At 37.1% G+C, this 20,217-nt stretch overlaps 1 protein-coding gene across 5 annotated transcripts in view; it reads right to left on the bottom strand.

Annotated features, from left to right (window-relative positions):
- Positions 1 to 8,148: 8,148 nt before the first annotated feature.
- WNK3 (WNK lysine deficient protein kinase 3) overlaps positions 8,149 to 20,217 on the bottom strand; it is a 428,084-nt gene continuing 416,015 nt past the window's right edge. For all 5 annotated transcript variants that reach the window (XM_049872575.1, XM_049872573.1, XM_049872574.1 and 2 more), the window contains exon 23: positions 8,149 to 8,814. In XM_049872575.1, coding sequence (XP_049728532.1) covers positions 8,485 to 8,814 — 330 coding nt within the window. In that variant the 3' untranslated portion in view covers positions 8,149 to 8,484. The remainder of the gene's footprint in view (positions 8,815 to 20,217) is intronic.

The following is a 20,217-nucleotide window of genomic DNA, read 5'->3' as shown; positions in this document are numbered from 1 at the left end:
TTACACATGACCTACATGGATTATGGTTCATGGATTATGTTAGATGTGGGTATTTCTTGGAATTGTACATATGAGGAAAATGGCGTATGTGTTTATGGAACAGCCCAGAGAAGGACTATAGGTGAACATCTATTGGACTGTCTCCCCAACACCCCTTTTCTGTGACCATCTGTACCTTATTATCACGGTTGTAGCAGGAGCCATCCTTTGTGTATCTTCCCAGAGAGTTTGGGATTGAGCTAGAGAAGGTGAGATGAACAATCCTGGCTGCAATTAAGCCTTGGTTCATTTGTTTCTGAGGCCCATCTGCATTATCTCTAGGTTTTGTGAGACATGCCCATTTATATGATAACCTTCCACCTCCACATAAGCTTTTTCAAATAGGGTTTCTATTATTTACACACAAGAGTCCTAACATATATAGTACAGGACAAACTTTAGACTGGACATAGGCAGAAAGAAGGCCATAGAGAGGATAGAGATAAGAGACAAAAGCCCTGGAAGCAGAAAGGGATAGGAAATGTAGTTAAAAGTGTATGCTTGGAAGCCAAGATCTGGGTTCCAATACCAATTCAGCTCCTTATTAGCTGTGTAACTTTAACAAGTTATTTAACCTCTTGAACCCTTACTGTATCTGTGAAATAGGAACTAATTAATTTATTCAACAGACTTATTTAGTACCTACTACATTCCAGGAACAAAGCTGGGCACTGGGGAGAAAGCAGTTTTTAAGAGAGTCAAGGAGCTTAGAAAAGACATAGCAATGATACTTACCTCAGAAGCTTGTGAACATTAAGTGACATTGTAGAGTACCTAGTGTAATAACTGACACAGTAAATTCCTAATAAATGTTTTTCTTATCATGGGGGGTGGAAAGATGCATAAAGTGATTGCATGGAGAGTTTGCATGGGACTCAGTCTTATGACATCTTCCACCTAAGTACTAACTAGCTGTTTAGTTTCTGCAAGGGGCCCACTTAGGATTCTGTATTTCCCAAATCCTTGGGGATCATAGGATGATAGGAAATAATTCATTAGAAGGTCTAATGAGGCCACCATATTCCCTGTGTTTCTTGAACTAGTAACTGGATATAGCTGGAAGGTCACTTGACTAGTAAAGGGAACAGTGACAATGGTTCTCAACCCTAGTCACATATTAGTATCACGTGGGCAGTTTAAAAAAAAAAGATTCTGGGGATGGGGCCAAAACACCAATTCTTTTTTTTTAAATAGGTACCCAGGTAATTCTAATACGTATTCAGGGCTGAGAACCACCGAGTTGGGATGGAGAAAGCTTATAAAACACTGGTTAAATTCCTGAATCTGTTTTCTCATTTGTAAAATACATGCCCTTTGCAATGCTAAAATTTTATGATAGCCTTCACTCCATCTATCCCTATAGAAATTTTACCCATCCTCTAGGTCCTAGGAGCCTTGATGGTGCAGTGGTTAAGCACTTGGCTGGTAACCGAAAGTTTGGTGGTTCAAACCCACCAGTCGTTCTGTGGGAGAAAGATGTGGCAGTTTACTTCTGTAAAGGTTACAGCCTGTAAAGGTTACCCTGTAGGGAAGTTCTACTCTGCCCTACCGGGTGGCTATGAGTTGGAATCAACTCAACAGCAATGGGTTTGGTTTTGATTTTCTAAGGTCCTACTTTATTACATCATCATTACCTTTTGGGCCAATACCTAATCTCCACCAACAGGCCTCATGTTGACCCACAGGTCGGGTTCAGTTTTGCCACCTCTATAGCTGTTTTCTCCTCTCTTAAAGTGGTGATTTATAAGGTTCCTTGAGTAGTCCCTACTATCATTTGAGCAAATCTACTATGTACTAGGCACAGTGGTAGGCCTTTTACATACTTTTTCCATTCAATCTTGAAACAACCCCACTGAGGCAGATACTCCCTTTTTACATATGAGCAAATTAAAGCTGAGAAGTTAAGCAATTTTCCCAAATTCACAAAGTTAGAATATAAACCCAGGTCTGCTGGTCTCCAAAAGGCATCCATACTTCCAAACCAGCCTCACATTTTCCAAGTGCAAGTTTAGTGTGAAAATCACCAAAAACATATCTAACAATAAGCACGATTAGCAGTCAGGGAACAAGAGAGCTGCCTTTACATCTCATTTAATACAATCACCTCGTTCTACAAATGAGACAACAGAGGTTCAAGAAAGGGCTATGACTAAAAAACTCATGCTTGTTCCATCATGAACCATGTTGCTTCCCTTTAGGGATCCCTTAAGATAGAAAACCTCAGAATTATTGGGTCAGTAAATCAAGATAATAGATTTTTAAAAGATGCTTAAAAAGTCTTCATCTAATCTTGACTATTTCTAGATTCTTCTATCTAAATTATCAAATAAACAACTGATCTGACCCATTTGACAGTTTCCAAAATCACTGTAATAGTGTAAACAAGAGGTGTGAGAGAGAGGTTTCCAAACGCATTTTTGTGTAAAGGTGCACCATAAACATTGTCAATACGAAAGGTTGTTGTTGTTGTTAGGTGCCATTGAGTTGGTTCCGACTCATAGCAACCCCACAGGACAGAGTAGAACTGTCCCATAGAGTTTCCAAGGAGTGGCTGGTGGATTTGAACTGCCAACATTTTTTGGTTAGCAGCCGAGTTCTTATCCAGTATACCACCAGGGTCCTATAAATATGAAAGCTAATACTCCTTAATGAGTTTGTGCAAAAAGCACATTTAGATCCATAAACAAATACTTCTACTTCTGAAATTATGAAACAAGCACTGGATACAACTTCATGAGAAGTATGTGAAAAATGCACATACTTATCTCAATAATTAGATAAAACCTATTTGAAACGTATTTGGATTATTATGCACTATATCTGAGAATCCGTATAGCCTGGAGTTTCTTCCACGAGCTTTGGAGTCAGTAGACCTGGGTTTGGATGCAGGCTTCATCATTTATTAGCTGTGTGTGACCAAGTTCTGTAATATCTCTGATCCTCAGATTCTTCCTGTGACGTGGAGATAGTAACAAACCTATTTTATAGGATTGTTATGAGAATTAAAGATATCACAGTTAAAAGCCTAACTAACATAGTAGGTACTTGGTAAATTATAGTGACTCTTACAATTATGGCTCAGTTCCAAGCGTGGAGAAGAGGTTCAACTCAAAATTTGTTGGAGCTGTAAATCAAAGGGTAACACACAGCTTGGTTAGTTTTTTTCAGCCAGTATAATCTACAGGACCCAATTTTTTAAATCTGCTAAATTACATGTGGTGAATGTAGAACCAGTTTAATCCAGATGAATGAAGTAACTACGACAGCATTTTAATAAGATAACATACTCATTTAACACAGTCTTTATTTTCTGTTTCAAAACAAAATTTCCAGCAAACTAAACCAAACAAACAAACAAAAAACCTTACAATGGTTGGGCATAAGTGAAATAAAAATCACAGTTTCAAAGAACCAAAATAAGACAACTGCTGAAGGCAGATCACTTTGTTTACCAAAAAAAAAAAACCACACACACACACAAAAACTAATGTCAAAAAGGATTAAAAATAAGTTTAACAACATTCTATATAATGCTACATTCTCCGATTAAGAAAGGAGAATTCACACATACAACTAAATGTTAAGTGTAGCGAAGTGGCTGAAAATCTGCATACTTTCATAGTAAATTATGCACGAAAGTTTATTAATTGCAAAAACTTCCTGAGTGGCTCCCATGCTGCACTAGGTCTACATGCTTAATATTCATATAAAAAATTACAGCTTTAAGTGATTGAGCATGACAGACCTTGAATAACTGCACTTTCCGAACAGTCACTGTTTCTGCTGAGGGTGTACTCTGGACCACAAACCTCGATCTTAATTCTTAAGTTATAGTGGAAAAGAAATGCAATTAAAAGAAAAAAAAAACTAGAAGCATGACAAGCACGCATTTAGGAGTTTTACACTGGCGCATTTTTCCTCAGAGCCCCGTCTCTCTCTTCCCTTCTTGCTTGACTTTTAGCCTTTTTGTTTTTTAATTAAAAAGAAAAAAAAAATCTTCCAGAATGGGAGCTGCTGATTTATACACTCTTCCAGCTATCTCAGTTGAAAATATCTTTAGTACAATTTAGTTATTATCCGAGGCCCCAGCCCCTTCCTCTGTTGGCTGTTTAGGTCCCTGGCCAATGTTTGTGTTCATCCTTCACATAAAAAGACTATTTTACAGGGTGACCTGAAAGTATCTGGTTCCCATAAAAATTTTCATATTAATTCCACTTCAAAGGATTTTACTAAGTCTGAGTGTCACCATTTCACAATGTGGATTGGCTTTAAAAAAAAATTTGTCCTAGAAATGATATTTTTCAAATCAATGGCCTTTTCTACACACTCTCCCTTTCTGATTCATCTTCTAAATGGGGGCGGGGGAGGGGACCGAGTCCCCAGTAAACTACAGATTCAAAAAATGAACAATCTGTTCTAGAAAAATGGCCTCAAATATCTCAAGTTTTTCTGAATGGAAGATTAAATAACTGAATCCCAAACTGATGGTAAATATACCTCAGGAACGTACTTATGGATGATGACTAAAACACAGTATTTACTAACTTTAAATATGCTGTCATGTTAGAGACTAAATATGTGAAACAAGGAACATCTGGTTTATAAACATTTGCTGAGTTTTCAGGGAAAAAAAGGAACACATCATTTTAATCACTCATAAAGGACAGCAAAGAAGAAAGTAAATGCCTCTGTAAACTTTAGAAATTGGATAAACACTTGTATAAAGCCCTCACTATCAACTACAATTCAACTAAAAGGATACAGACATTTTAAGGTAACAAAATATCATGGCAAATACCTAGCAGTATGCTAATGCGTCGAATGACAGGCCATTGTTGTACGGTTTGTCATATATTTCATTGTGGAAGTTAAAGCAATTTCAACCCACAGCCCTTTAGGCACATAGAAAAGAAATGCATCTCTAATTAAAAAAATGCAAAGTTATAGGCATTGGACTGTCTAATTTAGGTACTTTCTTACCATTTACTTATTTTATACCTAACTCCTATAACTAAGTCATATATTGCCACCAGCTGGATTTGTATCTCTGCTCTCCATCCCCAAATCCCCAAAGCTTATTTCACAGAGGCATATGGTTCTTGTAACTTAAACATAGATTGGTGGCATTGAGATGGCCCCTCTCATCTCAAACTCATGGCTAGCACAAGAAGGCAGGCCAGGTTTATAACCTGAAAGAATACTGAGAATCAAGGCAAAAAAAAAGCAAATTTCACAGGCAGTGTTTACTTGTGCACCCCAAAATAGCACTGAAAATGAGGTAGATAAACAAAAGTAATTGGACTGGAATTAAATCTGGGGTTCCAAAATGATATATCCCATCATACTGTATGTAATACTTCACACTCAATCTAAAAATCACAGCAGAAAAGTGTCTTTTAAACTTTCACAGATAATTTTGCTGTCAAACCATTAGAATTCATGCTTGATATAAAACTGGCAAGGAAGAGATGAAAAACGGAATGGATATTTTTTACATAACAGCAAATTACCTTAAATAGAGATTCAAGACTGCTACAAATGTACATAGGGTTATTTTCATTAACTTTATACCAGTACCGGTTTCATATTCTTAAGATGTTACACCCAATTTCACAGACATGGCAGCAGGTAGTTCATGATGAAATGCTCACATTGCCACATAATGGAGATACAGTACTATTCATCAGACTTGCACTTTGAGAAGTAAACATGGTGGCTGGACATACAGACTACACCTCCCCCCCCCCCAAATAAACTTTATAAGCAGGATGGGTAAGTACAACCTTTTTGTCTTCTACAAGGAGAATGAAAAAGACAGCTTTGTGTGTTTTTTGGAAATGAGTAGAAGGCCCTTTTTATATAGCAGGCTCTTTGTTAAGTAAGAAGGGAATTTCTGAGCTTTACCTGAAGAGTTAATTATTTTGGGGGAGAGAAAGTCTCATGTACCTCAGCAAGGATGAAAATAGCAGTATTATATGAGTTAGCAAAATTATGAAATAATGTAAACCCCCTAGATAAAAAACTAGCCAATATTTACAGTGACTATAATCTGAATCAAATATTTAATAGGAAAAAATAATTTAAATAAAAACCCACAGTGATGTGAATAACACTGTTTTCTTCATTTCTGCACAAACTCACTTTTTAAATGTATTTTTAAACTTACACATTACATATACATAATGTATACATAACATATATGTTAAACCCAACTACTGCAGTCACCATGGAGACAGCAATACAGTATTCACCATCTTCAAACTTTAAAAGACTACTTCTCTTTCCAGCAAAAACCTGAAAAGATTCTAAATATCACAAGGCACTGCAAAAGTCTGCAGGCAAACAAAAATGATGAATTATATGTAAAACAGAGGTGGTGGCAAAATGCAGGACATATGGTATAGAGCAGCCATTAATAAATGTAATTGTGCATGTCATCCATGGAGCTTTTTTCATCCTGGGTACACTGTTTAAAAAGATTGCAACTAGAGAAGAAGGGGTCTTAAAGTATTTTCACTTTACAGGTTGTATGTCTCAATGTAATTATACAAAACTAACTCATAATGAAACACGAGTAGTTTTAAAGAATTATGGATTTTAGAAGCATTGTTTTTTATACAGATGGAAAACACTACACTAAATGTCCTAAAATCACTTCAATTTGTAAACCAACACTGTAGAAGAAACTTGAAGAATTTGTACATAAGATTTATGAAAGGAAACAGTGGCTCTTATCACAGCAATTCTTAAAATGCTACTAGAGGCCCTAAATGACAGCAACAGAATCTTCATGATGGGTGTTATCCTCAGGTAAGCAATGTGACATGTTTTCTTGAAAAAGGGTACTGAATGTCACAAAGTAAACTGTGTGGGAAAAAAAAAGTACACCCATTAAGTTTTCCTCATTACCTGGAAAGCTCACGGGATACAATTTTGAGAGGAACATGGAGGAAAGTCTGTTAGCAGAAATGTTGCGTGACAATTTGGACAGAACTCAATCAGATAAACGTGTACTAGAAAGCACCTTGAAACCTTCAGAGTGAAAAGTAGGTAGGTTAAACATGTATACTTGGTAGTTGATAAATACTGTTTAAGAATTCTATTTGGGTTTCACAGACTGGGCATTAGGTAATCCTGTGATGAGCCTTTTAAGATTATTATAGTTAACTGTCTTGAAAACCAAAAGTATACATTTTGACATTGCCTCTCTTCCTCCCAAAACTGGATAAAAACCAGTAAAGTGCAACTTGACAGTGATCTCAGATTCTAAAGAGGCTGCCAAAAATCATCTAAGATCTAAAATCATCTAAGATGCTATAGATACTAACAAGAAATTATAACAACTAAAAAAATGGTAATACAAAAAATCTAGGGGCAACTTAAATAGTATCCTTAAAGGGTCTACTATCTCACTGCAGGACAGTATACCCCACATCTCTTAGAACCCTGTAAAGCCAGTGTTTCATGTATAAGAATCAAAACCTACAAAAGCTACTGTGTCAAGTAAATTTCACTTCAAAAAAATAGATCAATAGAGCTGTAACTTGAATCCTCTTTTTCAGGAATACAAGGATTTTTCCCCAAATGAGATTCATAACAGCTGCAATATATCCCTTGAAAAAGAATGTAAGCCAAACCAATGCCTCAGATGCTCAAAAACAACGTAATGTGCGTGTGAGAAACAAGGAGATAGCTGCTTTACTCAGAGATGCTTTGAATTACTACCAAAATCTTAAAGCAGCTATAGTATCTGCAGAATCAAGGAACTGCTACAGTTCTGTTTTTTCCTTTCCCCCCGTCTCACCCAAAACAAGGATTCACTCCTACTGCTGTGATGACAGGAAGAAAATCATATTAAAAAGGGCTCATGTTTTGTACTGGTTGACAAAGTTATTCTAATTTTATACAAAAAAAAAGTTCCCTGCAGCAAGTTACCCTGCCTACTGTGAAAGGTAAACCTAAGATAAACATGTGAAGAATCTCTTAAGACTCTGGCTGTTGGAGGGTCTCACTTCATCCATGTTTGGGGAGAATCAATTTAAATAATCTTTATACACTTTAACGAAAAGTAAAATCCAGCTGCAGATAGCAGCAGTAAAAAATAGGGCTTCTCAGCAATGCATGGAAATTGTCCTGGAAATGGTAATGCTCAAGCCAAGCTTATTAAAGCATTCTGAACAGTATTTTAAAAAAATCAAGTATCAAAGAGGATAGGATTTGAAGTGAACAATCATTCCCGTGTGTAGTGTTCTATGTACAAACTGCACATTTCTACAGAATGATGAGCTGTATCAAATACTACAGTGGAACAGAACAAAATACATAGGTGCAAGTAAACTCAAGTGAGGGAAAACATGGCAAAGCCCAAGAAGAAACTTTAATATCTTAGGTGTCCTGAAAATAATTCTGAAAAAAATCTCCCTTTTCTTCCTTATCGACTCTGATTCATTTGGGACCAGGAGGGATTGTGGCTGGATTCTGCCCTGGTGAAGCTATAAATACCTGTGAATTCATCCCCAGCTGAAATGGTCCCACAGATTGGGTAGGAATTACTACAGACTGCTGTGTCATTCCTGAAATTCCTAACCACTGTACTGGATATCCTGTCCCCCCAACAGCATTATACTGACAAACATGGGGCATTCCATATGATGATAATGGCCCAGGAAATGAAGGGAGTGACAGTCCTTGTGGTAAGGAAGTTGGGACAGCTCCACGGATTTGGGACAGAGGAGAAATCCATGTTGATGTGTAGCCCATAGTAGATGGAGTATTCTAACAAAAACAAAAAATAAAAACAAAGGATCAGTTTATTTAGTATATGCTTCTTACCCATCTATATTCCTTCCTATTCTTTTTGGCTTACAATCCCTATTATTACTATGAATGGCTACCATTTTTGAAGTTCCTTTCTGTGTGTTAAACATGTGTGCTTTATCTAATTCCACCTTCATAACTGTTCTGCAAGGCAGGGATTTTTAGATGAACAAATATTGATAACTCACCCAACACCACAAAACAAGTTAGTAGTGAGATAGGGATGAACACAGTTCCAGCTAACTTCAGGGCCCATGCTACCCTACATCCCCATTTACATTTTAGTCCCTGTTTTCCTCATGCTAGTACTACTCTTCTTTTTTTATTTCCTTCTGCCAGTCCCAGGCATTCTCTTACGCAGTGCCATAAACAATGGCCAGTCTTAACATGTAATTCTTTGGAGACCCAGGAGCATGATTTAGTGCGGCATAGTGCAAAGAACCTGGCATATAGTAGGGGCTCAATAAATGTTACCTCCCTACTCTTTACCCCTTCTACTCATTATCTTAAAGTTGACATTTCTGTTACATTTTTGGAAATTTAAACTCAAGACAAAGAGATAATTATGCTTTTGGCAGTACTGAGAAAATATATTTCTGCCTGACTCTCTTGATCATATCCTATTGTGATTATGCATATGTATGGAGAACATTGAAATCTTATGTACCATGGGAATAAGTCTAATGGAAGTAAATAATCTTGATTAAAGGCAAGGTTGGTGTCAGTCCCAAATGCTTACTTCTAAACTGAACTGAACGGTCAAAGTGAAACCCTTTCAATTAAACTTTCAACTTCAAGTTAGGGTAAACGGTTTTAGCTTGACTCAAGAATAAGTATCTCCTGTGGTGAAAAAAACATTTATTTAAAGTTCAGCAGTCCCTTCTTCATATCAGTGTTTTCTTTCTGTTAAAGTAAAATTAAATTTAATACTTCTAATTCAAAACAGCACATATACTATGACTGCATTTTTATAAAATATTTCCATCCATCCATACACAGACATAGAAAGATATCTGAAATGATGCTTACTTAAAGTTAATGACAATTACTTCTGGGTGGTGGGATTTGACACTGTTATTTTAAAATCTCTTGTACTTTCTGCATTGATTAAGTTTCTATAACAAGTATGCATTATTTTAAAAAACGATGTGATTTTATTTTTAAAAAAGACTGAATTGAAGAGGACTTGCAATAAATAATATTCTCTTGGATATTTCAAAGGCATCTCAGATTCAAAAACCTTAAAACCAAGCATGGGTACTCACCATACCAAAACATATCACCTGATTTGTTCCCCATCTCGGTGATTGGTATGCTGGCATAGTATCTAGTTAGTTACACAAGCCAGAAACCTAGCCAAATCCTGTCCATTTTCTCTCTTAAATATTTCTTGGAATCTGTTCACTTCATCTCTACTTCCCCTTATCTAGACTACTGTGACTAACTTCTTAACAGGTGTACCAATATCTACCAGCCCTTCTCCCTGCCCTCCCCCACCTCCCCCCCATTAATCCTTTCTTCTTACTTCAGCCAGAGTGGTATTTTCAAAAAGCAAATCTGATCATGCCAACCTTAGGGCTTCAATGGCTACCATCTTCTTAAAACAAAGGTCCCAACCATTGCTACTTTTAAGACTCTACCTGCCTCCTTAGATTCTTTGTGCATCAACTCCTCCTTGCTCTCTTGACTTCAGTCAAACTGCCCTATTTTCAGTCCCTTCATGGGTCCTTGTACAGGGTCCTTGTATATGCTGTTCTTTGCTTGGAACTATATTCCCTTCCCTTCTGCCTAGTTAACATCTACTGTCCTTCAGATCACTTTCTCAGGGAAGCTTTCTTGGACCTCCCTTTACTAGGTCAACTTTCCCTTACTGTATGGAATCCTGTATTTCTACTTTGTAGCCCTTATCACAATTGCAATTTTATGTTTATTTATGTAAGTATGTTAACATCTAACTGTCCCACTAGAGTATAATAAGCTCCAGGAGGATAGAGACAATACTTATTTTTGCTCATCAAACCTAGCGCCTAGCAGAGGACTTGGCATACAGTAAACAGGTGCTCAAACATAATTTGTGGGAGTAAAAATTTCTAAGTAAGGCTACAGAACAGTAACACGCAAGAACATTAGTGAGATGCGCTTGTCACACAAAGCTCCAATCAACTGAACCTTAAAAATACAAAAATAGTAACCATTACCATATATAGGGTGACTATTTATCCTATAGGGTCGCTATGAGTCGGAATTGACTTGATCCTATAGGGTCACTATGAGTCAGAACTGACTTGACAGCAGTGGGTATTACGTGCTAAGGAAACCCTGGGAGCGTAGTGGTTAAGTGCTACGGCTGTTAACCAAGAGGTGGGCAGTTCGAATCCGCCAGGCGCTCCTTAGAAACTCTACGGGACAGTTCTACTCTGTCCTATAGGGTTGCTATGAGTCGGAATCGACTCGGCGGCAGTGGGTTTGGATTTTTTTTGGTTATTCCGTGCAAAAGGAGCCCTGGTGGTGCAGTGATTAAAGTGCTCGGCTGCTAACCAAATGGTTGGCAGTTTGAGGTCGCCAGCAGCTCCTTCTAAACCCTATGGGGGCAGTTCTACTCTGTCCTATAGGGTCACTATGATTGGAATCAACTTGATGGCAATGGGTTTGGTTTTTTTTATGTGCTAGGAACTTTATAGGTGTTATCTCATTTAATCCTCACAGCAAAAAGGCAGGTATTATCCTTGTTTTAAAGACATGGAAACTGAGGCACAGAGAGATCAAGTGACTTGTCTAAAGTCATATATAACTAGTAAATGAATGAGCTGAGATTGAAATCCAAGTCTCTTTAAAGGCCTTCATTGTTTTCATTAATACACCATTTTCTACTCACCCTTCTTCCAAACATCCCCCATTATATTGCAATAAACTATCCTTCTACTGGTCAACAAAAGGTTCCATTCACACAGTATTCAGACTGCCTCTCAAAGGCAGCACAAATACATTTATGCATTGAAATTTGCATCTAAAGGCTCCCAGTTTTTACAATGGTGATATTATCTGTATATAAATTGGTGCCAGGAGTTAAGATAAACATACATAGCTCCCAAGCAGATGTACTACTTACTAGTTTGGGAAACCTAGGATTTTGAAACTTGTTATTCAATACTAACAATATACATGTTTTCAGACTTTCTTTACCAAACTATATTCAATGACTACATACACACAAAAAAATATACACATAACACAGACACACATACACAGATATATCTCCTTCAATTATGAGAGCTCAGATTCCATGGCCCTGATTCACATTTTAGGTTTATGTATTGTGAAAAACTAATACTTACCTTAAAAACTCAAACACAGAAAAGTACAAAGTAAAAAAAAGGCTCAAATTCCACCACCCAGCATTTTGCTAACAGCTTTATATATTTCTCTATGTGGATATGTACAATGTATAATTTTAACATAAATTATTTTATAACATATATGCTGTTCTATAAACCTGACTTCTTCCCACTCCATAATGCACTGTGGACATCTTTCTACATTTCAATTGCATGCTCACATAATACCACATGCAATTAACTAGGAATCTAGTCCACAAACTTAAGACATGTCTTATAATATCCTAGCTTAATGAGTTTTAAAATTCCTTTTCATACTGAACAAATAAGATAATTTATTGGCTCAAAGAATACTGATGTGCAACACAGGGTAGCTTTGCCTCAAACTCCAAACTCTTCTTGCATCACAGGGTTAAATTAATTCTCATTCCAGATGCTTTTTTCTTTGATTGTTTTTTCTTTTTTTGTTCAGGTAGCAAAGTCTAAAACAAGGATCAGCAACCTACAGCCCTGCCACTTGTTTTTCTTTTCTTTTCTATATTTGTATTTTTTTAATTAAATTTATTTATTGTGCTTTAAGTGAAAGTTTACAAATGAAGTCAGCCTCTCATATAAAAAGTTATACACACCTTGCTATGTACTCTTAGGCACTCTCCTCCTAATGAGAAAGCACATTCCTCCTCTGTACCCTGTATTCCCTGTGTCCATTCAACCAGCTACTGTCCCCCTCTTCCTTCTCATCTTGCCTCCAGACAGGAGTTGCCCACATAGTCTCATGTGTCTACTTGAGCCAAGAAGCTCACTCCTCACCAGTATCAAAATCAATCTTATATTCCAGTCAAATCCCTGTCTGGAGAGTTGGATTTGGGAATGGTTCCAATCTTGGACTAACAAAGGGTCCAGGGACCATGACCTCCAGCATCCCTCCACCCTCAGTCAGACCATTAAGTCTGGTCTTTTTATGAGAATTTGAGATCTGCATCCCACTGTTCACTTGCTACATCAGGGATTCTCTGTTGTGTCCTCTGTCAGGGCAGTGATTGGTGGTAGTAGGGCACCGTCTATTTCTTCTGGTCTCAGGCTGATGTAGTCCCTGGTTTAAGTGGCCCTTTCTGTTTCGTGGGCTCATCTTTACCATATGTGTTTGGTGTTCTTCATTCTCCTTTGCTCCAGGGGGGTTGAGATCTACTGAAGCATCTTAGATGGTAGTATTCCATTATGTGACTATATCATAATTTATTTATCCATTCATCCATTGATGGGCATCTTGGTTGCTTCCATCTTTTTGCTAAACAGTGCTGCAATGAACATGGGTGTGCATATATCTGTTCCTATGAAGGCTCTTATTTCTCTAGGATATATTCCAAGAAGTGGAATTGCTGGATTGTATGGTAGTTTTATTTCTAGCTTCATAAGGAAGTGCCAAAACGATTTCCAAAGTGGTTGTACCATTTGACATTCCCACCAGGAGTGTTTAAGTGTTGCAGACTCACTGTAACCTCTCCAACATTCCTTATCTTGTGTTTTTTGGATTAATGCCAGCCTTGTTAGGGTGAGATGGAATCTCATTGTAGGTTTGATTTGCATTTCTCTAATGGCTAATGATCGTGAGCATTTCCTCATGTACCTGTTAGCTGCCTGAATTCTTCGTGGTGAAGTGCTTGTTCATATCCTTTGCCCATTTTTAAATTGGGTTATTTGTCTTTTTGATGTTGACGTTTTGCAGTTATCGTGTAGATTTCAGAGATCAGATGATGATCGGAAATGTCATAGCTAAAAACTTTTTCCCAGTCTGTAGGTAGTCTTTTTACTCTTTTGGTGAAGTCTTTGGATGAGCATAGGTGTTTGATTTTTAGGAGCTTCCAGTTATCTAGTTTCTCTTCTGGTGTTTGCACATTGCTAGTAGTGTTTTGTATACTGTTTATACCATGTATTAGGGCTCCTAGCATTGTCCCTATTTTTTCTTCCATGATCTTTATCTTTTTAGATTTTATATTTAGGTCTTTGATCCATTTTGAGTTAGTTTTTGTGCATGGTGTAAGGTATGGGTCTTATTTCAATTTTTTTGCAGATGGATATCCAGTTATGCCAGCACTATTTGTTAGAATCTTTTCCCCACTGAACTGCATTTGGACCTTTGTCAAATATCCGCTGTTGATATGTGGATGGACTTATGTACAGATTTTCAATTCTGTTCCTTTGGTCTATGTTTCTGTTGTTGTACCAGTACCACGCTGTTTTGACTACTGTGGCGGTATAATAGGATCTAAAGTCAGACAGTGTGAGGCCTCCCACTTGTTCTTCTTTTTCAGGAATGCTTTACTTATCCAGGGCCTCTTTCCCTTCCATATGAAGTTGGTGATTTGTTACTCCATCTCATGAAAAAATGTCATTGGTATTTGGATCAGGATTGCATTGTATCTATAGATGGCTTTGGGTAGTACAGACATTTTTACAATGTTGAGTCTTCCTATCCATGAGAAGGTATGTTTTTCCACTTACGTAGGTCTTTTTCGGTTTCTTGCAGTAGCGTCTTGTAGTTTTCTTTGTATAGGTCTTTTACATCTCTGGTTAGATTTATTCCTAAGTATTTTATCTTCTTGGGGGCTATTGTACATGGTACTGATTTGGTGATTTCCTCTTCAACGTTCTATTTATTGGTATAAAGAAATCCAACTGATTTATGTATGTTTATCTTGTATCCTGATACTGTGGTAAACTCTTCCGTTAGTTTCAGTAGTTTTCCTGAGGATTCTTTAGGTTTTTCTGTGTTTAAGATCAAGTCATCTGCAAATAGAGATACTTTTACTTCTTCCTTGCCAACGTGGATGTCCTTTATTTCTTTATCTAGCCTAATTGCTCTGGCTAGGATCTCCAGCACAATGTTGAGTAAGAGTGGCAATAAAGGGCATCCATGTCTGTTTCCCAGTCTCAAAGGGAATGCTTTCAGACTCTCTCCATTTAAGATGATGTTGGCTGTTGGCTTTGTATAAAAAAAAAAAATTTTTTTTATTATGTTGAGGAATTTTCCTTCTATTGCTATTCTGCTGAGAGTTTTTACCATGAATGGGTGTTGGACTTTATCAAATGCCTTTTCTTCATCAACTGATAAGATCATGTGGTTCTGGTCTTTTGCATTACTTATGTGATGGATTACATTGATTGTTTTTCTCATGTTGAACCATCCCTGCCAACCTGGTATGAATCCCACTTGGTCAAGGTTAATTTTTTTTTTTATATGTTATTGAACTCTATTAGCTAGAATTTTTGTCGAGGATTTTTGCATCTATGTTCATGAGTGATATTTATTGGTCTGTAATTTTCTTTTTTTGTGGTGTCTTTACCTGGTTTTGGTATCAGGGTTATGCTGGCTTCGTAGAATGAGTTTGGGAGTATTCTGTCCTTTTCTATGCTCTGAAATACCTTTAGTAGTCGTGGAGTTAACTCTTCTCTGAAAGTTTGGTAGAACTCTGCAGTGAAGCTGTCCAGGCAAGGGCTTTTTTCTTGTTGGGAGTTTTTGGATTACCTTTTCAATCTCTTCTTTTGTTATAGGTCTATTTAGTTGTTCTACCTCTGTTTGTGTTAGTTTAGGTAGGTAGAGTGTTTCTAGAAATTTGTCTATTACCTCTAAAAAAAGTTTCCAAATTTGTTAGAGTACAATTTTTCATATTATTCTGTTTTGATCCTTTTAATTTCAGTTGGGTCTGTTGTGATATTACCCATCTCATTTCTTATTCAATTTATTTGCTTTTTTTTTTTTTGTCAGTCTGGCCAATGGCTTATCAATTTCATTAATCTTCTCAAATAACCAGCTTTTGGGCTTGTTAATTCTTTCAATTGTTTTTCTGTTCTCTATTTCATTTAATTCTGCTCTAATTTTTGTTCTTTGCTTTCTTCTGGTGCCTGAGCATTTCTTTTGTTGCTCTCTATTTGTTCCAGTCGTAGGGATAATTCATTGATTTTGGCCCATTCTTCTTTTTGGGTGTATGCGTTTATTGCTATAAATTGACCTCTGAGCATTGCTTTAGCTGTGTCCCAAGGGTTCTGATAGGAACTATTTTCATTCTCATTTGATTCTATGGATTTCTTTATTCCATCCTTAATTTCTTCTAGAATTCAATCATTTTTAAGAAAAGTGTTGTTGAGTTTCCATGTGGTTCATTTCTATGTTTTTTCTGTTATTGATTTCTAATTTTATGGCTTCATGGTCAGAGAAGATGCTTTGTAATATTTCGATGTTTTGGATTCTGTTAAGGCTGGCTTTATGGCCTAATATGTGGTCTATTCTAGAAATTGTTCCATGTGCACTAGAAAAAAATGCATACATGGCTGCTGTTGTGTGCAGTATTCTGTATATATGAGGTCAAGTTGGTTGATTGTGGCATTTAGATCTTCTGTGTCTTTACTGAATATTTTCCCGATGTTCTGTCCTTTACTGAAAGCGGTGTGTTGAAGTCTTGTACTATAATTGTGGAGCTGTCTATTTCACTTTTCAATGCTGTTAGAGTTTGTTTTATGCATCTTGAAGCCCTGTCGTTGGGTACATAAATATTTAATATGGTAATATCTCCCTGGTATATTGTCCCTTTAATCATTACATAGTGTCCTTCCTTAACCTTTGCGGTAGATTTAAGTTTGAAGTTTGTTCTGTCAGAAATTAGTATTGCCACTCCTGCTCTTTTTTGATTGTTGTTTGCTTGATATATTTTTTTCCATCCTTTGAGTTTTAGTTTGTTTGTGTCTTTAAGTCTAAGGTGTTTCTCTTGTAGGCAGTATATAGATGGATCATGTTTTTTATCCATTCCTCCACTCTCTGTCTCTTTATTGGTGCATTTAGTTCATTTACATTTAGCATGATTATGAATAGGTATGAGTTTAGTGTTGTCATTTTAATGTGTTTTCTTGTGTGATGTTGACAGTTTCTTTTTCCCATTTAATTTTTTAAAAATAATTTTTATTATGCTTTAAGTGAAAGTTTACAAATCAAGTCAGCCTCCCACACAAAAACCCATATATACCTTGCTACACACTCCCAATTACTCTCCCCCAATGAGACAGCCCGCTCTCTCCCTCCACTCTCTCTTTTCGTGTCCATTTTGCCAGCTTCTAACCCCCTCTACCCTCTCATCTCCCCTCCAGGCAGGAGGTGCCAGCATAGTCTCAAGTGTCCACCTGATCCAAGAAATTCACCAGCATCCCTCTCCAACCCATTGTCCAGTCCAATCCATGTCTGAAGAGTTGGCTTTGGGAATGGTTCCTATCCTGGGGCAACAGAAGGTCTGGGGGCCATGACCACCGGGGTCCTACTAGTCTCAGTCAGACCATTAAGTCTGGTCTTATGAGAATTTGGGGTCTGCATCCCACTGCTCTCCTGCTCCCTCACGGGTTCTCTGTTGTATTCCCTGTCACGGCAGTCATCGTATGTAGCCTGGCACCATTTAGTTCCTCTGGTCTCAGGATGATGTAGTCTCTGGTTCATGTGGCTCTTTCTGTCTCTTGGGCTCATAATCACCTTGTGTCCTTGCTGTTCTTCATTCTCCTTTGATCCAGATGGATTAAGACCAATTGATACATCTTAGATGGCCACTTGCTAGCGTTTAAGACCCCAGACGCCACTCTTCAAAGTGGGATGCAGAATGTTTTCTTAATAGAGTTTATTATGCCAATTGATTTAGATGTCCCCTAAAACCATGGTCTCCAGACCCCTGCCCCTGCTACGCTGGCCTTGGAAGCATTCAGTTTATTCAGGAAAGTTCTTTGCTTTTGGTTTAGTCCAATTGTGCTGACCTCCCCTGTATTGTGTGCTGTCTTTCCCTTCACCTAAAGTAGTTCTTATCTACTATCTAATTAGTGAATGCCCCCTTCCACCCTCCCTCTCTCCTCTAGTAAACATAAGAGAATATTTAATTCTCAGTTTAAACTATTGCTCAAGTTCTTATAATAGTGGTCTTATACAATATTTGTCCTTTTGCAACTGACTAATTTCACTCAGCGTAATGCCTTCCAGGTTCCACCATGTTATGAAATGTTTCAGAGATTCCTCACTGTTCTTATCGATACGTAGTATTTCGTTGTGTGAATACACCATAATTTATTTATCCATTCATCTGTTCAGGGGCACCTTGGTTGCTTCCATCTTTTTGCTATTGTAAACAGTGCTGCAATAAACATGGGTGTGCATGTATCTGTTTGTGTAAAGGCTCTTATTCCTCTAGGATATATTCCAAGGAGTGGGATTACTGGATTGTATGGTAGTTCTATTTCTAGCTTTTTAAGGAAGCACCGAATCGATTTTCAAAGTGGTTGTACAATTTGACATTCCCACCAGCAGTGTAGAAGTGTTCCAATCTCTCCACAGCCTCTCCAACATTTATTATTTTGTATTGTTTGGATTAATGCCATCCTTGTTGGAGTGAGATGAAATCTCATTGTAGTTTTGATCTGCATTTCTCTAATGGCTAATGATTGTGAACATTTCCTCATACATCTGTTAGCTACCTGAATGTCTTCTTCAGTGAAGTGTCTATTCATATCTTTTGCCCATTTTTTAATGGGGTTATTTGTCTTTTTGCAGTTGAGTTTTTGCACTATCATGTAGATTTTAGAGATCAGGCGCTGATCAGAAATGTCATAGCTAAAAACTTTTTCCCAGTCTGTAGGTAGTCTTTTTACTCTTTTGGTGAAGTTTCTGGATGAGCATAAGTGTTTGATTTTTAGGAGCTCCCAGTTATCTAGTTTTTCTTCTACATTCTTTATAATGCTTTGTATACTGTTTATGCCACGTATTAGGGCTCCTAAAGTCCCTATTTTTTCTTGCATGATCTTTATCGTTTTAGATTTTATATTTCGTCTTTGATCCATTTTGAGTTAGTTTTTGTGCATGGAGTGAGGTATGGGTCTTTTTTCATTTTCTTGCAGATGGATAACCAGTTATGCCCGCACCGTTTGTTAAAAAGACTGTCTTTTCCCCATTTAACTGTTTTGGGGCCTCTGTCAAATATCAACTGCTCATATGTGGACGGATTCATGTCTGGATTCTCAATTCTGTTCCACTGGTCCATGTATCTGTTGTTGTACCAATACCAGGCTGTTTTGACTACTGTGGCGGTATAATAGTTTTTTAAATCAGGTAAAGTAAGGCCTCTCACTTTGTTCTTCTTTTTCAGTAATGCCTTATTTATCTGGGGCCTCTTTCCCTTCCATATGAAATTGGTGGTTTGTTTCTCCATCTCATTAAAGAATGTCGTTGGGATTTGGATTGGCATTGCATTAAATGTATAGATTGCTTCTGGTAGAATAGACATTTTTATATTGTTAAGTCTTCCTATCCACGAGCAAGGTATGTTCTTCCACTTCTGTAAGTCTCTTTTGGTTTCTTGCAGAAGTGTACTGTAGTTTCCTTTGTATAAGTCTTTTACATCTCTGGTGAGATTTATTCCTAAGTATTTTATCTTCTTGGGGGCTAGTGTAAATTTTCCCTTTAATTTTTTGTGCTGCGTAGTTTTTCTTTATAAATTGTTTTCTTCTTTGTCGTTGTTGTTTTTGTTTTTGCTGAGTCTGTATGTTTTTCTTGTATTTTATTTTGATGTGTAGGATTGTTAGTCTCCCCTGTGGTTACCTTAATATTTACCCCTATTTTTCTAAGTTTAAACCAATCTTTTAACTCCTTGTATCGCGTTGACTTCCTGTTCATATGAAAGATCTATGACTAGTCCCTCTTTATTGATTTAATATTGTCATCTCTTACATGATGACATCGCTGTTACCCTGTTTTGAGTGTTGATATCTGGTTTCTCTATCCTGTGTTGTAGTCTTGTGTTGATATCTGATGTTATTGATTTTCTAACCAGATGACTCCCTTTAGTATTTCTTGGAGTTTTCGTTTGGTTTTTGCAAATTCCCTAACTTCTGTTCATCTGGAAATGTCCTAATTTCACCTTTGGATTTGAGAGACAGTTTTATTGGATTCTTGGCTGGCATTTTTTTTCCTTCAAAGCTTTATATATGTCATCCCATTGCCTTCTTC

The sequence above is a fragment of the Elephas maximus genome, chromosome X, assembly GCF_024166365.1.
Source record: "Elephas maximus indicus isolate mEleMax1 chromosome X, mEleMax1 primary haplotype, whole genome shotgun sequence".
Classification (NCBI taxonomy): domain Eukaryota; kingdom Metazoa; phylum Chordata; class Mammalia; order Proboscidea; family Elephantidae; genus Elephas; species Elephas maximus.
This window is presented reverse-complemented; position numbering and strand designations above follow the sequence as displayed.